The sequence below is a fragment of the Piliocolobus tephrosceles genome, chromosome 19 (genome assembly GCF_002776525.5).
Source record: "Piliocolobus tephrosceles isolate RC106 chromosome 19, ASM277652v3, whole genome shotgun sequence".
Taxonomy (NCBI): Eukaryota; Metazoa; Chordata; class Mammalia; order Primates; family Cercopithecidae; genus Piliocolobus; species Piliocolobus tephrosceles.
This window is the reverse complement of record NC_045452.1, coordinates 42,163,253-42,183,610: the sequence shown is the minus strand read 5'-3', so window position 1 is coordinate 42,183,610 and position 20,358 is coordinate 42,163,253. Positions and strand designations below refer to the sequence as shown.

Genomic DNA, 20,358 nt, shown 5'->3' with positions numbered 1-20,358 from the left:
GGGAGGCTGAGGCAGGAGAATGGCGTGAACCTGGGAGGCGGAGCTTGCAGTGAGCTGAGATCCGGCCATTGCACTCCAGCTTGGGTGACAGAGTGAGACTCCGTCTCAAAAAAAAAAAAAAAAAAGAACTAAGTAACTACCATTCAGCAAGGTCTTAATTAAACCTTCCTTGGAAAGTCAGTACTGAGATAGCTGTGGCAGAGATGCTAATTATCTCCCAAAATCTAGCCTTTCTTTCTCCCTTACAGGAACAGAACTCCCGGTTTCTGCTGAAGCCATGACTGTCCAGATAGGGAATGCATTTCTCAGCCTACCCTATACCTCAGTGACCAAGGGAGCTATGTGACTAAGTTCTGGACAATGGAATGGGAGCAGAAGTCACCATGTGAAATTTCTGGATCACAAATGTATTTTTTTAATTTATTAATTTTTTACAGATGAGGTTTTATTCTAGTACAGTGGCAATCAAAGCTCACAGCAACCTCAAACTTCTGGTCTCAAGTGATCCTCCCACCCCAGCCCCTTAAGTAGCTGGGACTACAGGCAGGAGCCACCACACCCAGATAGATTACAGTTTTAAAGAGGAAACTGGTTGTCTTCCAACCTGCTCTCTTCCCCCATTCTGAAGGCTAGAATGTGGATGAAGCTGACGGTGGTGGAGTAGCAGGGGAGCCAGACTCTAGCAAGAGAGAACCACTACCTAGGATAGAGGAGGGAAGATGGGAGAAAGAACCAAGGAAGAAGATGAGGAAAAAAATGGGTCCCTGGATGGACTTCCAAAGCAAAACCACTGCCCAGAGAGAGAAATTTAACTTCTAGCTTGTTTGAGCCCCTGTAGCTCTGGGTCCCATTGTTATACAGCTTAGCCTGTATCCTATATAATATAGTGACTATGTTCCTTAAGATGCTGTACATCTTTTAGCCCCATAAAGACATATAATTAACAATTTAGGAAATTAAAAGCACAGCAGTCATATTTTATGTTAAAAAGGAACCTGTACATATTTGACATTTTATGTAATTGCAATATTTTGGAAAGTCTGGCCTTGGCTTTAAATTGAAATCTTGCTAAATTTATATATATTAGAATATATAAGAAAACTTCAAGCTTACCATATTTGTAAATTTAGTACAGTCATACACCACATAATGTCTCGCCCAACAATGGACCACATATATGATGGCTGTCCCATAAGATTACAACGAAGGTAAAAAAATTCCTATGGTCTAATGACATTGTAGTACAGCACAGTACTCACGTATTTCCGGTGATGCTGGTGTACACAAACCTAGTGGGCTGCTGGTCATACAAAAGTATAGCATAGACAAGGCCGGGGCACGGTGGTTCATGCCTGTAATCCCAGCACTTTGGGAGGCCGAGGCAAGTAGATCCCTTGAGGTCAAGAGATCGAGACCATCCTAACCAACCTGGTGAAACCCCGCCTAATACAAAAATTAGCTGGGTATGGTGGCGTGCGCCTGCAGTCCCAGCACTAGGAAGGCTGAGGCAGGAGAACTGCTTGAACCCAGGAGGCAGAGGTTGCAGTGAGCTGAGATCACACCACTGCATTCCAGCCTGGCAACAAAGCAAGATTCTGTCTCTAAAAATAAAATAAAATAAAATGTATAGCACAGACAATTACATACAGCACACAGTACCTGATAATAAACAACTGTTACTGGTTTATGTGTTTGCTACGTTTTTTATTATTTTAGAGGGAACTCCTTCTACTTAGTAAAAAAAAAAAAAAAAAAAACGGCTGGGTGTGGTGGCTCATGCCTGTAATCCCAGCACTTTGGGAGGCCGAGGCAGGTGGATCACTTGAGGTCAGGGGTTTGAGACCAGACTGGCCAACATGTGAAACCTCATCTCTGCTAAAAATACAAAAAGTAGCCAGGTGCGGTGGCAGGCACCTGTAATCTCAGCTACCTGGGAGGCTGAGGCAGAATTGCTGGAACCTGGGGGCCAGAGGTTGCAGTGAGCCAAGATCACACTTGAACTCTAGCCTGGACAACAGAGTGAGATTCTGTCTCAAAAAAAACAACAACAAAACAGTAACAGCCTGAGGCAGGTCCTTCAGGAACTACTGGGGGGAAGGCATTGTTATCACAGGAGTTCACCATTCCATGCATGTTACTGCCCATGAACACCTTCTAGGAGGATACATGTGCAGTTAAAATCAGTGATACTGACGATCCTGATCCTGGGTAGCCTAGGCTAATGTGTGTGTTTGTGTGTTCGTTTTTAACAAAAAAAGTTTACAAAGTAAGAAACAGGCTGGGCGTGGTGACTCACGTCTATAATCCCAGTGCTTGGGGGATGCTGAGGTGGGAGGACTGCTTGAAGCCAGGAGTTGGAGATCAGCCCAGGAAACATAGCAATTTGTATGTTCACAAATTTGTAGAGATAAATAAAAACAAAATTTTAAAAACAAAATTTTTTTAAAAATATAAAATCTTAGAAAAACGCTTTTAGAATAAGGATATAAAAATATTTTTTACAGCTGTACAATGTGTTTGTGTTTTAAGCTGTGTTACTACAAAAGAATCAAAAATTTTAAACAATCAAGTTTATAAAGTAAAAATGTGATAGTAAGCTAAGATTAATTTATTATCAAAGAAGGAGGCTGTTATAAATTCAGTGTAGCCTAAGTGTACAGTGTTTTTTAAGTCTAAAGTAGTGACTGTTGTGTCCTACACTTTCACGTTCACACGCTACTCACAAACGGACTCCCTGAGCCACTTTCAGTCCTGTAAGCTCCATTCATGGCAAGTGCCCTAGACAGGTGTACTGTTGTATTTTATACTGTATCTTTACTGTGCCTTTTCTATGTTTAGATACACAAATACTTACCACTGTGTTATAGCTGTGTACAGTATCCAGTGCAGTAACATGCTGTACAGGTTTACAGCTTAGGAGCAATAGGCTACCCCATAAATCCCAGGTGTGAAGTAGGCTACAGCATCCAGATTTGTGTAAGTACACTCTATGATGTTTGCATGATGAAATTACCTGAGGATGCATTTCTCACAATGTGTATCTGTCGTGAAGCAACACATAACTATAATGTATAAGAGTTATGTAAGTGCTCAAAAACGTGGTGTCTGTTAATCCAAACAACTTAAAAATCTAAAAAGAAACTGGGAGGAGGGGAGGGACCCATGAGGAAGGAGTAGGAGCAAGTAGATGGACCCAGGGGGTGGGGAGGCACTTGTAGTTCTAGCAGTGAGTTCATGGGCATTTATTATATTATTTCAAATCCACAGGTGAATGAGAGCCATGCATAAACCAACGATGAGAGTACATTTGGAACAAGGAGTATGGTTAACCCAATTCTATGCACCTAGAGTCCTAAAATGAAATGAAATCTTTTAAGACATTTGAGTTTGTAGACTAGGCGCAGTGGCTCACACCTGTAATCCCAGCACTTTGGGAGGCCGAGGCGAGCGGATCACGAGGTCAGGAGATCGAGACTATCCTGGCTAACAAGGTGAAAATCCGTCTCTACTAAACATACAAAAAAAATTAGCTGGGCATGGTGGTGGGCACCTGTAGTCCCAGCTACTCAGGAGGCTGAGGCAAGAGAATGGCATGAACCTGGGAGGCAGGGCTTGTAGTGAGCTGAGATCGTGCCACTGCACTCCAGCCTGGGCAACAGAGCAAGACTCCCTCTCATAAATAAATAAACAAATAAATGTCCAAGGAGCTGGGAGTGGTGGCTCAAGGCTGTAATCCCAGCACTGGGAGGCCAAGGTGGGTGGATCACCTGAGGTCAGGAGTTCAAGACCACCCTGGCCAACATGGTAAAACCCCGTCTCTACTAAAAATACAAAAAATTAGCCAGGCGTGGTGGTAGGTGCCTGTAATTCCAGTTACTTGGGAAGCTGAGGCAAGAGAATCGCTTGAACCCAGGAAGCAGAGGTTGCAGTGAGCCAAGATTGCACCACTGCAGTCCAGCCTGGGCAACAGAGCCAGACTTCGTCTCAAAAAAAAAGGCCAAGGAATTAGTTACTGATAGAATCTGGAAGTTTATGCCCTCTAAATCTCATGCTGAAATGTAATCCCCAATGGTTGAGGTGGGGCCTAGTGGGAGGTGCTTGCATCATGGGAGCAGATTCCTCATGAATAGTGTGGTGCTGTCCTCCCCACAGTGAGTGAGCTCTCACAAAACCTGATTGTTTAAAAGTGTGTGGCACCTCCCCCAGCTCAGTTCACTCTCATTCCCATTCTCGCCATGTGATACACCTGCACCTCTGTCGCTTTCTGCCGTGACTATAAGTTCCTCACCAGAAGTACATGCTGGCACCACAATTCCTGTATGGCTTGCAGACCCCTCTTCTTTATAAATTATCCAGCTCCAGGTACTTCTTTATAGCAATGCAAGAACCGTCTAATACAGTTACCACATGACAAGGACTCTTCGTAGTTCAAAAAGAAAAGCTAGATATCAGCAATTTCATATGATTTGACCTACTTGATTATTTAATTTATATTTTCAATAAATTGAAAATCATTTTTAAAATAAAAATAAAGTTTATGAATCATCTTTTCTGCATATGAAAATTAGCCCTGAGTTGGCTGGGCATGGTGGCTCACACCTGTAATCCCAGCATTTTGGGAGGCCGAGGTGGGCGGATCATGAGGTCAGGAAATCAAGACCATCCTGACTAACATAGTGAAATCCCATCTCTACTAAAAATATAAACAATTAGCCAGGCGTGGTGGTGGGCGCCTGTAGTCCCAGCTACTCAGGAGGCTGAGGCAGGAGAATGGTGTGAACCTGGAAGGCAGAGTTTACAGTGAACTGAGATCATGCCTCTGCACTTCAGTCTGGGTGACTGAGCAAGACTTCGTCTCAAAAAAAAAAAAAAAGAAAGAAAATTAGCCCCAAGTTCACCAAAATCGTCACATCAACAGCTGGTCTCCTTCTACCAAACATATGAGACACAAGTACTGTTTGATTGGACCTAGATTAATAAAAGCTTTATTTATTTTGGAATCTCAATGATCTAGATCTCTTTAAAACCATTAATTCGTTCCTCTAGTTACTAGAAAGGGCAGAGGCACTGGTTAAAATCTTATCTCTCACTCAGCAGCTGGTTAAAACCTTGTCTAGGCCAGTAATCCTAGCACTTTGGGAAGCCGAGGAAGGCAGATTGCCTGAGCTCAGGAGTTCGAGACCAGCCTGAGCAACACGGTGAAACCCGGTCTCTGCTAAAACACAATTAGCCAGGCGTGGCAGCATGCGCCTATAGTCCCAGCTACTTGGGAGGGTGAGGCAGGAGAACTGCTTGAACCCGGGAGGTGGAGGTTGCAGTGAGCTGAGATCCCACCACTGCACTCCAGCCTGGGCGACACAGCGAGACTCCGTCTCCACAAAAAAAAAGAAAGAAAGAAAAGAAAGAAAACCTTGTCTATCACTTAGCAATGACATGCCTATCACTTTAGGCATGTCATTTAACCTTATAACCTAAGTTTTCTTATCTTCAAAATGGCAATAATAATAATAAAACTTTGTAAAGCGGTAAGTATTAGTGATGGCAGCAGCAGCCAGTCTGGAGCAGGGCAGGCATGGCCAGGGATAGCGCTCTGTGGAACCAAGTGAAGCTTGGAGCAGGCAGGAGCCCTTCCCGGTTCTGAGTTGGTGAGGCGGGAGCCCAGTGCTCCTAGGCATAGCTGCAGCCTCCCAGCCGCAGCTGCGGACCTGGGCATCCCTGTGCTCTTAGGGGCCCCAGAAGCCCCTCTTCCCCACAGGATTTTAAGCGCCTGATTCCGCTGCCTGGCCTCTCCCTGCTCCCTGTGCCCGCTCTGATTCTGGAGCAAAATTGAAGCTGAGCCTGGGCGCTATCCCAACCCGGCCAGGTGAGTGCCGCTCAGGACGGCGCTGACACACCAGCCCCCTGCCACCTCAGCCCCCTCTAGACTTTGGGAGCCACTCTGGACTAATCCTCTTGATTACGAGGATGGGAGGGAGGCCGAGGAGGAGCTGAGGACGGCTGGTTGCAGGCCTGCAGGCACCCCTCAGCACAAACAGCCTGGGCGCCTTGGACGACATGACTGACAGCAGAAGGCAGACAGGCTGATAGGTAGAAAGGGTCGCCCTGGCGACCCCACCTTCAAGCCAAGACCAGCCCAAAACCTTGGGGACCTGGCTGTTAGTTCCGGGTGAAGCCTGTGGCCCAGAGTGAGAACTGATGGTGCTTTTTCTGGCCCGCCCATGGCTGCCCATGGACCAATGAGCACGCACTTCCTCCCTTCTGAGCCCATGAAAACCTCAGACCCAACCAGATTCACACAGACACTGGGACTACCAGCTGCAGAAGGGAGATACCCATTTCAGGTCTTCTGAGAGCTGTTCAGCCACTCAATGAAGCTCCTCTCTGCCTTGCTCACCCTCCAGTTGCTCACCCTCCGCGTACCTCATTCTTCCTGGATGCAGGACAGTAACTCAGGACCCACCGAATGGCAGTACTAAAAGCTGTAAGACAAACCAGGGCTGAAACATGTCCCCGTGCTGACTACATTGCAGGCAACAAGAAGGAGAGAAGAACTGTGGCCCTTCGAGAAGCCAAGATCTAGGGGCTCCCCAAGCCAAGGCTGTAAACACCCTCTTTGGGGCTCTGCGGTTCCCAGCATCTCCATGCTTCCAGGTGCCACCATGTTCCCCTTGTCCAGACGCAGGTGCCCTCAGTGAAAGCCTCATTCAGTACACCTGGTCCAGCCCCTTAGTGAAAGCCTCATTCAGTACACCTGGTCCAGCCCCTGGCTTGCATGGAGCCACCCACCCCCAGACCCTGCACTTGCTCACCCACACACGCCTTGCCACTCTGCACCTGGCTTGCCCCTGATAGGTGTGCGGTCTGAGCTGGTAGAATGAGCTGAGAGCAGCCTACCAGGCCAAGTGGGTGGAATAAGCCCAGTGGGCACAAGCAATGCTCAGGCAGAAGGCGCCGCTAGCCACAGAGATTTCTGTCTGGTAAAGCAACACCCCAAGTATCCCGTGACATTGGGGTAATGTTTATAAAATACCTACCAAGGGCTCAATAAATGGCTTATTATTACTGTAAGTGTCTACAGGGCTAAACGAAGCATTACAAACCTTCAGGAGACAGCGTAGTGTCTTAACACACTGCACTGCTCCAGGCCCGTCTGCCTGATGCTCTGCCCGCTCCGGGGCCCCCACCAGAAAGTCTCTCATTATCCTATACTATCTGCACCTGCCTCCGGTTATTTTGGTTCACCCTGAATCCCAGTCAATTATTTCTTGTTTACTTCCCCCTTTGTCCTCTTCTCTCATCTCAATACAGCATCTTACAGATAATCTTCATGAAATGGGAATCCAGTAAACATGGCTAGCATCAGCAAAATCCCCACTGGATTATCTACATGGCAGGGAACAATGGTGGGTGAGGACCCACAAGTCAGAGGAAGGAAGCTGCAAGGGTGGGTTGGAGTCAGACCTCCATGAGCCTCAGGACATGGACTGCACCTGGAGGGATGACATCCACCAAAAGCTTATGCAACAGTGTCCCAACTGGATGTGGGTCCAGAACGACTAACTCTGGCCATCAAGAGGAATGCCCAAGGAAGGGACATGGGACAGGCTATTTTCACAGCTCACACAAAAGACAGTGCACATGAGGATGCAAAGAGGAGCAGTGCAGATGAAGGAGCAGAGCCGACAATTTAGGAAGTGCTGTTGGAATTAGTAACTTCACAGAAGTGAGGAGGAGGTGCGAGGAAAAGCAGCCTGGCGTGTTAATTTGAGATTTTCTCTTTTTTAAGCAGAAAAATACAAACACAACTCATTTTGGACATGTGGCTGAGGTTGAAGTATTTTCAGAATACTCAGGGAAAGACGTTTAGGACATAGGTGGTGATATACCCCAGCCACTCAGGTTGATTTAGGAAACAAGATGTAGGAATGGACGAGATGACCTGAGGGACAGTGCTGCTGAATAAAAATATAACATGAGCCACAAATATAAGCCACACACGCGGTTTTAACTTTCCTAGCAGTGACCAGGCATGGAGGCTAACATCTTTTTTTTTTTTTTTTTTTTTTTTTTTTGAGACGGAGTCTCGCTCTGTTGCCCAGGCTGGAGTGCAGTGGCAGGATCCCGGCTCACTGCAAGCTCCGCCTCCCGGGTTTACGCCATTCTCCTGCCTCAGCCTTCCAAGTAGCTGAGACTACAGGCGCCCGCCACCTCGCCCGGCTAGTTTTTTGTATTTTTTAGTAGAGACGGGGTTTCACCGTATTAGCCAGGATGGTCTTGATCTCCTGACCTCGTGATCCGCCCGTCTCGGCCTCCCAAAGTGCTGGGATTACAGGCTTGAGCCACCGCGCCCGGCCGGAGACTAACATCTTTAATCCAAGTATTTTGGGAGGCCACAGAGGCAGGATCCCTTGAGCTCTGAGTTTGAGGCTACAGTGAGCTATGATGGCCACTGTACTCCAGCCTAGGTGACACAGTAAGACTCTGTCTGAAAAATAGTAAGAACAATAAAATTTTCTAGCAGCCGCATTAAAAACATAAAAAGAAACAGGTAAAAATAATTTTACTAACATAGTTAACCCAAAATATCCAAAGAGAAAGGGGGTCACAAAGGCTAGGAAAGAGCACTCATAAAAACACAAATTTGAGGCCGGACGTGGTAGCTCATGCCTGTAATCCCAGCACTTTGGGAGGCCGAGGTAGGTGGATCACTTGAGGTCAGGAGTTCAAGACCAGCCTAGCCAACATGGCAAAACCCCGTCTCTACTAAAAATACAAAATTAGCCCGGTGTGGTGGCGCACGCCTGTAGTTTTAGCTACGCCGGGGGCTGAGGCATAAGAATCACTTGAACCCAGGAGGTGGAGGTCCCAGTGAGCCGAGATCACACCACTGCACTCCAGCCTGGGTGACAGCAAGACTCTGTCTCAGAAAAAATAAAAAACAAAAAATAAAAGCACATTTGGTTTTGACTAAGACACATCAGTTCCTTATGGGACACAAGTAAACATGGTACTCACAGTTCCTGAGGAAGAGGATGATCTCTGTAAATTCTCACTTTGTACCCAAATGCTCTCCGTCACAAATGCTATGTGTTCTGCTTCAAGTATAAAAGGAGACACAAGAAATAGAGCCCACTTGTTCAAGTCTTCAATGGACTGTAGAGAGGGAAAGAAACATAATGAGATTGTCACTTCACACCACAACTGCCATAAACGTCAACCCCCTCTGAAACACACCCTCCCCTATAATTCCAAGTAACATCTAAATAAGCTTATCTGATGCTCCTCTGTAGGCCACAGGAACCCTGTGTTTCTTGTTTAGCTGTGACTATTTAAGCACCTGCAAAAGCCCATCTATGACTCAGGACAGCTTTAACATCTCTAGACAATTGTTCTCAAGCAATGAATTCTGAAACGGGGCTTATCCCCACCATTCCTCACTGCTTAGCACATAATAGCTAACTGGGAAGTACATGTAAAGATGAGGAGGCTGGCCAGCACAGTGGCTCACACCTGTAATGCTAGCACTTTGGGAGGCTAAGGTGGGTGGATCGCTTGAGCCCAGGAGTTCAAGACCAGCCTGGCCAACATGGTGAAACCTTATCTCTACAAAAACATACCAAAAAAATGAGTTGGGCATGGGGGCCTGTAGTCCCAGCTACTCAGGAAGCTGAGGTGGGAGGATCACTTGAGCCTGGGAGCCCAAGGTTGCAGTGAGCTGAGATCATGCCACTACACTCCAGCCTTGGGTGACAGAGTGAGACTCTATCTCAAAAAAAAAAAAAAAAAAGATCAGGAGGCCTAGAGGTACGTACCCACCAACAAAAGCTCCTTACTCACAGAAGCCCAAAGAGCTATTCCTTCATTCCCTACAGCCATCACAGCACCGGCACAAGGCAGTTTTTCTTTACGCCTTCCTTATAGTGAAATCAACCCTGCTCCTCTCCCTGAGATCTGGGAAGTGTGCAAGTCTCTGGATGCTCACACAGCAGTCAAATCCAGAGAGAAAAGCTATTTCAGGGAAAGGCATTTACCATATGCAGAGATGCAATCAGACATACTTTAATGGAATGTAAACTCCAGTCAGAAGTGATTGTAGTTTTTAAAAAAGAAGATTAGAATCAAGATTGGGTAGCAAATCAGATATACCCAGTTATCTCTTGTTTTCTTTCCTGAAATCTCTCTAAGAAAAACAGCAAATTGATTTTAAAAGGCTTTGACATACAGGGCATAGCCAGAGAAGAAAAAGATGAAATCTAAGCTGGGCACGCAAGGGGCTTTCACCATTCACCCAGAACAAAGGTAACTAAGCAGGCTCCACTGTGCTGCATATCAGTTCAAATCTGCTTGATAAAAATCTGTTGAACTAAATGAATGAAAATTTAGGGAAGAATTTTGTTTGGAGGAAGGGAGGCAAGATGGTGCACTTCCGGGTTCTTCTTCACCACCAACTCTTCCCGCGCGCGTGAAAATGCAGCCGGCGCCCGCGAAGGTGCAGATCAACTGGGCATGCGCCAGGTGACGTCAATCCGAAGAGACCAAGATTTACCTGGTCGCACCTGCGGAACACCCCCGACACGCCCGTGCCCCACCTATTGCCCTCCCACTCCTAGAAAAGCCGCTCTTGGCCAGGGTCCCATGCGGACTTCCCAGCCCCACTCCTGTCGGGATGTCTGGACTGCAGGAACTCCGTCGGACAGCTTCACGGGGCGGGGGAACTCTGTCGGCCTCCTTTGCTGGAGGCGATAGACCTCCCTCCCACACCTTAAGTGACCAAAAATAAACTTACAGTTTTGCTCCTACCCTTGCCTGGTCGCTGGTTCTTTTGTGCTCACTAGTCTGGTCTTAGAAAAACAAATCAAATTTGCCCCTTCCTCAGTAAACATAATCATCAATACAGTGGTTAAAAAGTATGTCCACTTAGGCCGGGCGCGGTGGCTCAGGTCTATAACCCCAGCACCTTGGAAGGCTGAGGCACCTGAGGTTGGGAATTGGAGACCAACCAACATGAAGAAACCCCATCTCTACTAAAAATACAAAATTAGCCGGGCCTGGTGGTGCATGCCCGTAATCCCAGCTACTCGGTAGGCTGAGGCAGGAGAATCACTTCAACCCAGGAGGCAGGGGTGCGGTGAGCCGAGATCGCGCCATTGCACACTAACCTGGGCAACAAGAGCAAAACTCCATCTCAAAAAAAAAAAGAAATCATGTTCACTTTATCCAAGCATAGAACATGTATATTAAACATATATTAAACAGTCAAAAAGCTTGACATTGCCAATTCGTATAAACTATCTTTGGTTAAACCTACCAATTGATTGTAGCGCATTCCATTACAAACATACACATTCAGTATTGATGCATTTGATTTTAAATGTGTAACATATGAGAACAGGCCACGCTTGGTGGCTCACACCTGTAATCCCAGCACTTTGGGAGGCCAAGGTGGGCAGATCACCTGAGGTCAGGAGTTCAAAACCAGCCTGGCCATCACTTTGGTGAAACCCTGTCTCTACTAAAAATACAAAAGTTAGCCAGGCATGGTGGCTCATGCCTGTAATCCCAGCTGCTCAGGATGCCAAAAGAGGAGAATCACTTGAACTTGGGAGGTGGAGATTGCTGTGAGCCGAGATCGCACCATTGCACTCCAGCCTGGGAGACAGAATGAGATCCATCTCAATATATGGGCGTGAGATTCAGGTGTGTCCTTATTTCAGCCCAAGTAGACTGAGGTATCCATCAAAGTAGACCCAAGTAGACTGAGGTATCCACCAAATCATCTACCTGATCATATTTTAAATCTCAAAATAACAGTAGCCAACCACAAATAAAAGGTCAAGCTTTCCACCTGCAGACCTTAAACATCACAGCTTAAACCCAACAACCATTAAATTTACTATTTCAGGTCAAGCTGCTTTGCTAAACAGGCTAATTTCCTAATAGGAAAAAGATACGAACTAGAATAGGAACTGTGATTTAAAGGCGACGGGGACACAGAGCGTGGCAGCCCCATCTAGTCCAGAAAACTAGGAAATGACGCAGTGGTATCTAACCAAACCTGTAGGCAAAGCTTACTGTGCAGAGTGAGAAAGCAGTTGCAGAATCCCTGAAAGCACCAGCCACTCCTACTCCGGCCTGCACAGGTAGGCAAGGGCTGAAAACCACTACTTATGGTTAGTGTAGTTAACAGAAGACCAGAAGAGACATGAAAATGTTCAAAACCAAAACTGTCCAAGAAAATCAGACATTCCCATCTCAATGTTTTTATGTGTCCAAAATTTCTATTCTGACCTAAATCCTAAAAGTAATTGATCCCATTTGGAAACTACTACAAAAAGCTCACCCCTCAATTTTTTCCCATTTTACTGAGTCATCTTTCTCAATCAGGTTAATTCTCACAGCTCTAAGCCATACATTGTATGTAATGAATGAACGTCTTCCCCTTTTGTCTGGGTAGTGTCAGTTATGCTGAGGTGGTACTAGTTATGTGCATAACTAGTACCTTGAGGGACCTGAGAAAACAGTCATTCATATTCAGTGTGTCCTAATACATATACATAGTAATAACAAAAAAGAGTATTTTTTATTTGCTAGTGGCACAATTTCATCCCGGATCTAAGCATAGCCTCCAGGCAATGTTCAAACCTTAGACAAGAATCAATTTCCCACAGGGGTTTTATGGTGTGACATATGCAGAAAACATCATTTTAAGGCTAAAAGTGAGGCAATATTCCAGAAAGCAGAGGAAAGGGACAAGAAACTGATTAAAAGCAAAACATGTTTAAATACTGAAAACAATGCTCCCGATGTCCATGAAATTTTGTGCAGTACTGCACTGTGAAACCAAGCCCATTTCCAAAAACAGCTGAATGGAAAGATCTATTGTTCCCATTACAACAAGGCAGCAGACTTTTTACAGAGATGAATTGACTGGCCCAAGTCACAATGTAGGTGACAGAGTGGGCAGAACACATAACCACCATCCTAAGTATTGGGTCAAAACAAACAAAGGCTGAGTGTCAACTGAAACTTAAAGGACACAAAGACCATCACTCGGGTGCCCAAGTTGGTGAATAACGCAACTGACAGAAGACGGAGAGGGGAAAGTGCAGTTTTTTACATTTTGGAGACATCTGACAAAAAGCTGATGACACATGTGGAGTTTTTTGTTTGGGATCTTTTTTTTTTTTCTTAAGACAGGTTCTTGCTTTGTCACCCAGACTGGAGTGCAACGCCTCAATCATAGCTTACTGTGGCTTCAACCTCCAGGACTCAAGTGAACCTCCCGGGCTCAAGTGACCCTCCCACCTCACCCTCCCTAGTAGCTGGGACTACAGGTGCCTGCCACCACACCGACTTAAGTTTGGTGTTTTTTTTTTTGTAGAGAGGGGTCTAGCTATGTTGCCCAGGTTCGTCTCCGTCTCCTGGGCTCAAAGCTATCCTCCCTCCTGGGCCTCCCAAAATGCAGGGATTACAGGCATAAGCCACCGCTCCCGACCGGCCACAGCTGTCTTTCCCGGTTCACGGTCACCCAAACGCCGGCTCCAAGGGTGGGAAAGGAGGTTGGGGGCGACCCAAGGTGGGCGCTGCTGGCATCCCGCTGCCAATCCACAGCTCATGTCCTCACAGGTGCGCGCCTAGAGTCACGCGTCCACGCACCGCCCCGCTGACCGGGAAGAGGCAAGAGGGTCCGTGGTCCGAGTCCCGCACCTCCGGCCTCTCTCTGGGCCCCGTGGCACCCACCCCTCCCGCGCCGCACAGACCGCACTAAGGACGCCACCCCGGGGCTCCTGAACTCCCGGGCTCCCGGCGGGGACGCGGCGCAGGGACGGGGGCACTTCCGGCTCGCGGGGCCCGGGTCGCCCGCCCGCCCGGCCCGCCCACCTGGCTGTCGCTGACGCAGAAGACGCGGCCGCCGCGGCTCAGGCACACGCGGGCGCCGGGGGGCTGCGCAGCCGCGCCGCAGAAGGTGAAGGAGCAGCGTGAGGCGCGCAGCCGCCGCACCGTGGCGCGCACGAGCTCAGCCGGCCGGCGACCCCAGCGCGCCCACAGGTACAGGTAGCACAGCGTGATGAGCATGGCCGCGCCGCCGGCAGGGCGAGCCCGCCCTCCCCAGCGCCCCAGGCCCGGCCCCGCCCCGCCCCGGCCGGAAGGGCCGCGCCACCCTCCAGGGCCAGGCGGCGCGGGGGTGGGGACGGCGGGGGAGGCGGGGACCCGGAGGGTGACGCGGGCAAGTGGAGGCTGCGGCGGGAGGGGCGGGGGAGCGGGGAGGCCGCGCCGGGCTGTGTGATGGGGAGCTTCGGAGGCCGTGCCCAGGGCTGGTGGCGGCGGCGAGGGGCAGCGCTGGGGTGGGGGGTGTGCACCGGGGTCAGTGGCTGCACCCAGGGAGGGGCCTCAGGAGGGGGTGAAGGCCGGGGTGAGAGGCCGCACCCGGGCTGTGGAGTGGGATGGGTAGGTTGTGGATGCGGGGGAGGGGAGGCTCCAGTGGCTACCCGACCTGTTTAAGCCAAGTCCGGCCTCCCTTCCTTGGAGGAGTGGGAGGCGGATTGAGGAGGGGGCTCTGGCTATTGTTCAAGGCCAACGTTTACTAACCAGCACCACACCCGGAGTCCCAGAGCGCTCACACAGCCGCTACCCAGTCCATTTGGGAAAATAAGGCCGTTTTTATTAAATTGCACTAAGCCTTCATGCAAAAGATTTTAAGGTCAATCACATACATTCACGGGATGCAATAATTTTTAAAATAAGGGCAGGAAACAGAAATGGAAGACAGATAAGCACCAAAAAGGCTGCCTATAAAAAGGCTGTGCCGGGAAGGCTCGCTATGGTGTTCTTGCTACATGCGGATCACCAGTTTGACTGTAAGCATCCTAACACCAGTGGGAAAAGGAAACATCACCATGATTTGGTGTTCTTGTCTCCAAGGGAAGCATAATTAGTCCTGACATAGAGGCTTCTCCCACAGAACCTCATTTCTTTAAAAGGCATTATGTAAAGAACCTGTTCTGAACAGCCCCGAAGCACAGCAAAGAATTCCATCGAGTGGCTTCCTATTCTGGCCCTCACTGCAAGCAGATGGCAAGATGCAGCAAAAGCAATCATGTATACCGCATCCATGTCTTAATCCAACGATAGTTTTTGTTTGTTTTTGAGACAGAGTCTCACTCTGTCGCCCAGGCTGGGGTGCAGTGGTGCAATCTCGGCTCACTGCAACCTTCGCCTCTTGGGTTCACGCCATTCTCCTGCCTCAGCCTCCCAAGTAGCTGGGAGTACAGGAACCCGCCACCATGCCCGGCTAATGTTTGTATTTTTAGTAGAGACGGGGTTTCACCATGTTGGCCAGGGGTGGTCTCAAACTCCCGACCTCAGGTGATCCACCCGCCTCTGCCTCCCAAAGTGCTGGGATTATAGGCGTGAGCCACCGGGCCCAGCTAGATTTTTTTTTAAGAGACAAGGTCTCGTTCTGTCACCCAGGCTGGAATGCAGTGGTATAATCATAGCTCTTCAAACTCTAAGCTGAAGTGATCCTCCTGGCCACCATGCCTAGCTAATTTTTTAAAAATTATTTTTCATAGAGACAGGGTCTCGCTGTGTCACCCAGGCTGGTCTCAAACTCCTGGTCTCAAGCAGTCAAACTCCTGCCTGGATCTCCCAAAGTGCTGGGATTACAAGTGTGAGCCACAGCGCCTAGCCATAAAGATAGATTTTTAAAGTACCTTGACCATTTGTTCATCTGCTTAAAAATAGCTGCATAGAATACCCACTCTCAGAACTTCAGACTTTTGGTTAGATAACATAGTAAATTTCCCCCATTGCATATAGCAATAGATTTTTAAAAGAGAAAAATCCAAAAAGAAATAACTGGGCCCAAAAGCAAGCATGTCTGTGGACCAGAAATAGAAGAAAAACAGTAAGTGATGAACAGGACTAAAGCCATATCCTACACTTCTCTACAGAACAGTAGCAGCTGGGAAGTGGGTTCCTGCATGGTAACAAGACCTTAAAGTTGTGTCACTGGAGAAGGATGTGCAGTTCTCTCTGAGGAGAGATTCGGCCACTCCAGGACAACACAGGGCTACAAGTCAGGAATTTGAAAATGAAAACTGCTCAACAGTGATAAGTCCTAAATGTTTCACTGAACAACCTCTCAAATAGCCTTCTTGAAGTTTGCTGAATTACGGCTATAAGGACCACTCCCTACCCCTGCTAGGTATGGAGAGGTCATCTCTTCTATCTGAAGGTCACCAGCATCTCCAGTTTTTCCAAACTCCCTAAGGGTTTTGAGACTACACCTTCCCACAGGTACCATAACTCCACCTGGCCAATAGGAATCTTCCAGGTTTACCCTTCCTTAGGTGTTTCAAGATATGGTCTCAGAATACATCATGGGAAAATTACATTTTGTGGTGAATCCTGTATGCCAATTCTAGGTTAAAAGCATGGGGGTCTTTGTATTGATGCCCTCTTGGGTCACAAACACCTTCTAAAGGAAGAGTTTGCAATCTACTAATCTTTATCAATACAATAAATGAATCAGTAATACAAACATACCCAAATAATGAGACTCAGCAGTAACACATTTTATCCTACATACCACCATGGTTCAACATGAGCTGACCCTTGCACTGAAGAGTACTGATACCATTCACGCCTGGGGAAGGAATAGAGGGAGAAAGATATGAAGGTCACAGTGAGAAGTGAAACAGTCACACAAGCAGCTCTGTTTATGATACCACCCTAAAATGATTTCATTTTGCAAAGGTCAAGGATAGAGCTGAGTTTCATCATCCCCACATAACAAAGGAATAGGGGAAGGATGCAAAAATAATACATCAAGGGATATTAATGTACATGTACCCAATCCTCATCCTGTAGTCCCTCACTGCTCAAAGTGTGGTCCTTAGAGCAGGAATAGCAGCATCACTTGGAAGCTCACTGGAAATGTGGAATCCTAGGCTCCACCCAACCCCAAATCAGCATCTGCATTTAACAAAATCCCAGGACACTCACAAACACGTTAAACTTAGAGAAGCACTGCTAACATCTTCCTCTGTCATTCCCTGGGTCTGGGCTACTCTAGACTCTTATTAATAAGACATTTCCAAAATGATGTGGAAAATAAGACCACAGACTAGGGGTTTTTTTTTTTTTTTTTAGATGAAGTCTCACTCGCCCAGGCTAGAGTATGGCATGATCTCGGCTCACTGCAACCTCCACCTCCCAAGTTCAAGTGATTCTCCTGCCTCAGCCTCCCGAGTAGCTGGGATTACAAGCACGTGCCACCACACCTGGCTAATTTGTGTATTTTTAGTAGAGATGGGGTTTCAACATGTTGGCCAGGCTGGTCGCAAACTCTAACCTCAGGTGATCCTCCCACCTCGGCCTCCCAATGTGCTGGGATTATAGGCGTGAGCCACTTTGCCTGGCCAGACCAGGGATTTAGAAGCAAGACTTTGTCATTTATATGAACACCGCAGAAAGGAAGAAGAGTGAACCAGCTAGCCACTGAACACCACCTCTGAAACCCATCAACACAACTGGCTTTCTATGGGAAAAGTCTCCACAGATTCAAGAAGTCTCTGGTTTCTTGCCCTTAGGAAAGCATGCCCTGGGAATAATAGTTTGGGGACAAGAGAGAGTAGAGTATTTACTGTCCTATCCCCCATTAAATACATAACAGAACTTCCCCAGGGAAAGCCTGTTATACTCACATTAACGCAGTACCTGTTTGAACTTGGAGAGTATTCAGAATTCTCATCAGTCACATGGCCAGAGCTGAGAAGGATAGCTTATTTTGTTTGTTTTTGAGACAGGGTCTTGCTATGTCACCCAGGCTGGAGGGCAGTGGTGCGATCCTGGCACACTGCAGCCTCAACCTCTTGGGCTCAAGCAATCCTCCCTCCTCAGTTTCCCAAAGTGTTAGGATTATAGGCATGAGCCACCACACCTGGCTAATTTTTGTATTTTTTTGTAGAGATAAGGTTTCACCATGTTGCCCAGGCTGGTTTCCAACTCCTGAGCTCAAGCCATCCGCCCACCTCAGCCTCCCAAAGTTGTGGGATTACAGGCACATGCCACCACGCCTGGCTAATTTTTGTATTTTTTTTGTAGAGACAGGATTTCGCCATGTTGCCCAGGCTTGTCTCGAACTCCTGGATTCAAGCAATCTACCCACCTTGGCCTCCCAAAGTACCAGGATTACAAGCGTGAGCCACCATGCCCGGCCTAGGATACTTTCTAAGAACCAAGGAACTATATAGAAAATGTTGATCTCTATTCAGTAACTTTAATACGTATATTAATATGTTCTTGTTTTTGGAACAATCATGTTGTCAAATCAAGCAAAAAGTAATTTTATTTTATTAATCAAAATAAGGAGAAAAGTAGATAATATTTAGAGCGTCAAAAGAATTTAAATTAGAACATCTTGAACCATTGGAAATATTCATTTGAACTCATGTCTTTAAGAGGAAAATAAGTATCTTTTCTAGCTCTGTTCACTGAGATGGCCTCAGAGTAGCCTTACCCCAAAATGCACCTGAGTGCTCAGATTCTTGAATGGGTGCTCTTCTCTTCATTACAGGGAACTAGAAATCACTGATTCTGGTGTTCAGGAGATACCAGATAAGTCAGAACATCTTACGCTAGGAAGCAGGGGAAGCTTCCAAGAAAAACAGGGCCAGGCAGAAGGATGCAGGAGGCAAGCCAGAAGTGCTTCCACTAGCCAAATCAGGATGATTTCAGTATCAAATTGAAATACACCCAATTACGAAAGTACCCAATTTTCAAGACCCAGCTGGGCGTGGTGGCTCACACCTGTAATCCTACAACTCTGGGAGACTGATGTGGGCAGATCACCTGAAATCAAGAGTTCAACACCAGCCTGGCCAATATGGCAAAACCCCATCTCTACTAAAAATACAAAAATCAGTCAGGCGCAGTGGCATACACCTGTAGTCCCAGCTACTTGGGAGGCTGAGCCAGGAGAATCACTTGAACCCAGGAGGCAGAGGTTGCAGTGAGCCGAGATCGCACCACTGCACACAAGCCTGGGTGACAGAAAAAGACTCCATCTCAAAAAGAAAAAAAAAATGAAGAGCCATAAAATCCATGGTCATCCTCAATAAAATTTAAACATTCTAAAAGAATGTAGGATAAAATGTGTTACTGCTGAGTCTTGCTATTTGGGTATGTTTGTATTATTGATTCATTTATTGTATTGATAAAGATTAGTAGATTGCAAATTCTTCCTTTAGAAGGTTGTTTGCGACCCAAGAGGGCATCAATACAAAGACCTAAAGCTGAGATTCCAAAGCACAGAGTCGCAGGAGAAAACCAAAGCTCATCACATCTGGTTTAAGACTTCTTCTGAGCTGGATCAGCCTAAAAACAGGACATGGTACAAGATAGTTCCAAAGATTGTAAAAATTAAATTTATCCTGAGGATTTATCAGTCTGTGTGGCAGCTACAGACTTCTATGAGCAAGCAGAGGTAAATAATGTTTTAACTTCAATTAAAAGAGGCTAAGAGATCATTTTCCTTCTTTTGAATGTAGTTTTTTTTTTTTTTTTTTTTGAGATGGAGTCTCGCTCTGTCTCCCAGGCTGGAATGCAGTGGCCCTGCCTCCCGGGTTTACGCCATTCTCCTGCCTCAGCCTCCCGAGTAGCTGGGACTACAAGCGCCCACCACCTCGCCCGGCTAGTTTTTTGTATTTTTTAGTAGAGACGGGGTTTCACCGTGTAGACCAGGATGGTCTCGATCTCCTGACCTCGTGATCCACCCGTCTCGGCCTCCCAAAGTGCTGGGATTACAGGCTTGAGCCACCGCACCCGGCCTGAATGTAATTTTTTAATTATTATTTTAAAAGACAGGGTCTTGCCCTGCCACCCAGGCTGCTCTTGAACCCCTGTCCTCAAGCTGTCCTCCGGCCTCAGCCTCCTTGAAATTTCAGAATTGTTGACAGAATGACAATAAGTAGGATTCACTTTCTCCTTAAAGACTGAGGAAAGAAACCCAGCGAAATCTCTGGCGGACGATGGCCTCGGTTAACTAGGACAGTAACTGTACAGCATCCATCTCCTCATCCAATAAAACTGAGTTAAATATAGAAAGGCTTGAAAGAAGCAAAGCCATAGATTTATATTTCTGGATTAATAAGGAATCTATGCATATTTTTGGTCTTACATATACTTGAAGTGTGTTAGACTATGTGGCTGTTCTAAGTACATTCTTATAACTAATTTGAAATGGGTACTTCTATATTGAAATCTTACTGAGTTTATGAACAGTATTGAAACATCTAAGGGAATATTATTAGGTTTGCCATATTAATATACTGAATCTACTAGATTGATAAGAAT

General features: G+C 46.9%; 1 protein-coding gene across 5 annotated transcripts in view; it reads right to left on the bottom strand.

Moving 5' to 3' along the window:
- HLCS (holocarboxylase synthetase) overlaps nt 1-20,358 on the bottom strand; it is a 250,179-nt gene that overhangs the window by 212,997 nt on the left and 16,824 nt on the right. For 2 of the 5 annotated variants that reach the window (XR_002726196.3, XM_023191331.3), the window contains exons 1-2: nt 13,882-14,145; nt 9,016-9,153 (exon numbers count right to left, since the gene is read on the bottom strand). Coding sequence is in view for 1 of the 5 variants with exons in the window: in XM_023191331.3 (XP_023047099.1) it covers nt 9,016-9,153; nt 13,882-14,076 (333 nt within the window). In the remaining 4 variants the exon portion in view is untranslated. Of the gene's footprint in view, nt 1-2,296; nt 2,339-9,015; nt 9,154-13,881; nt 14,146-16,548; nt 16,565-20,358 lie in introns of those variants that run through there. The other 3 variants (XM_023191352.1, XM_023191343.2, XM_023191363.1) reach the window with 3 other exon arrangements.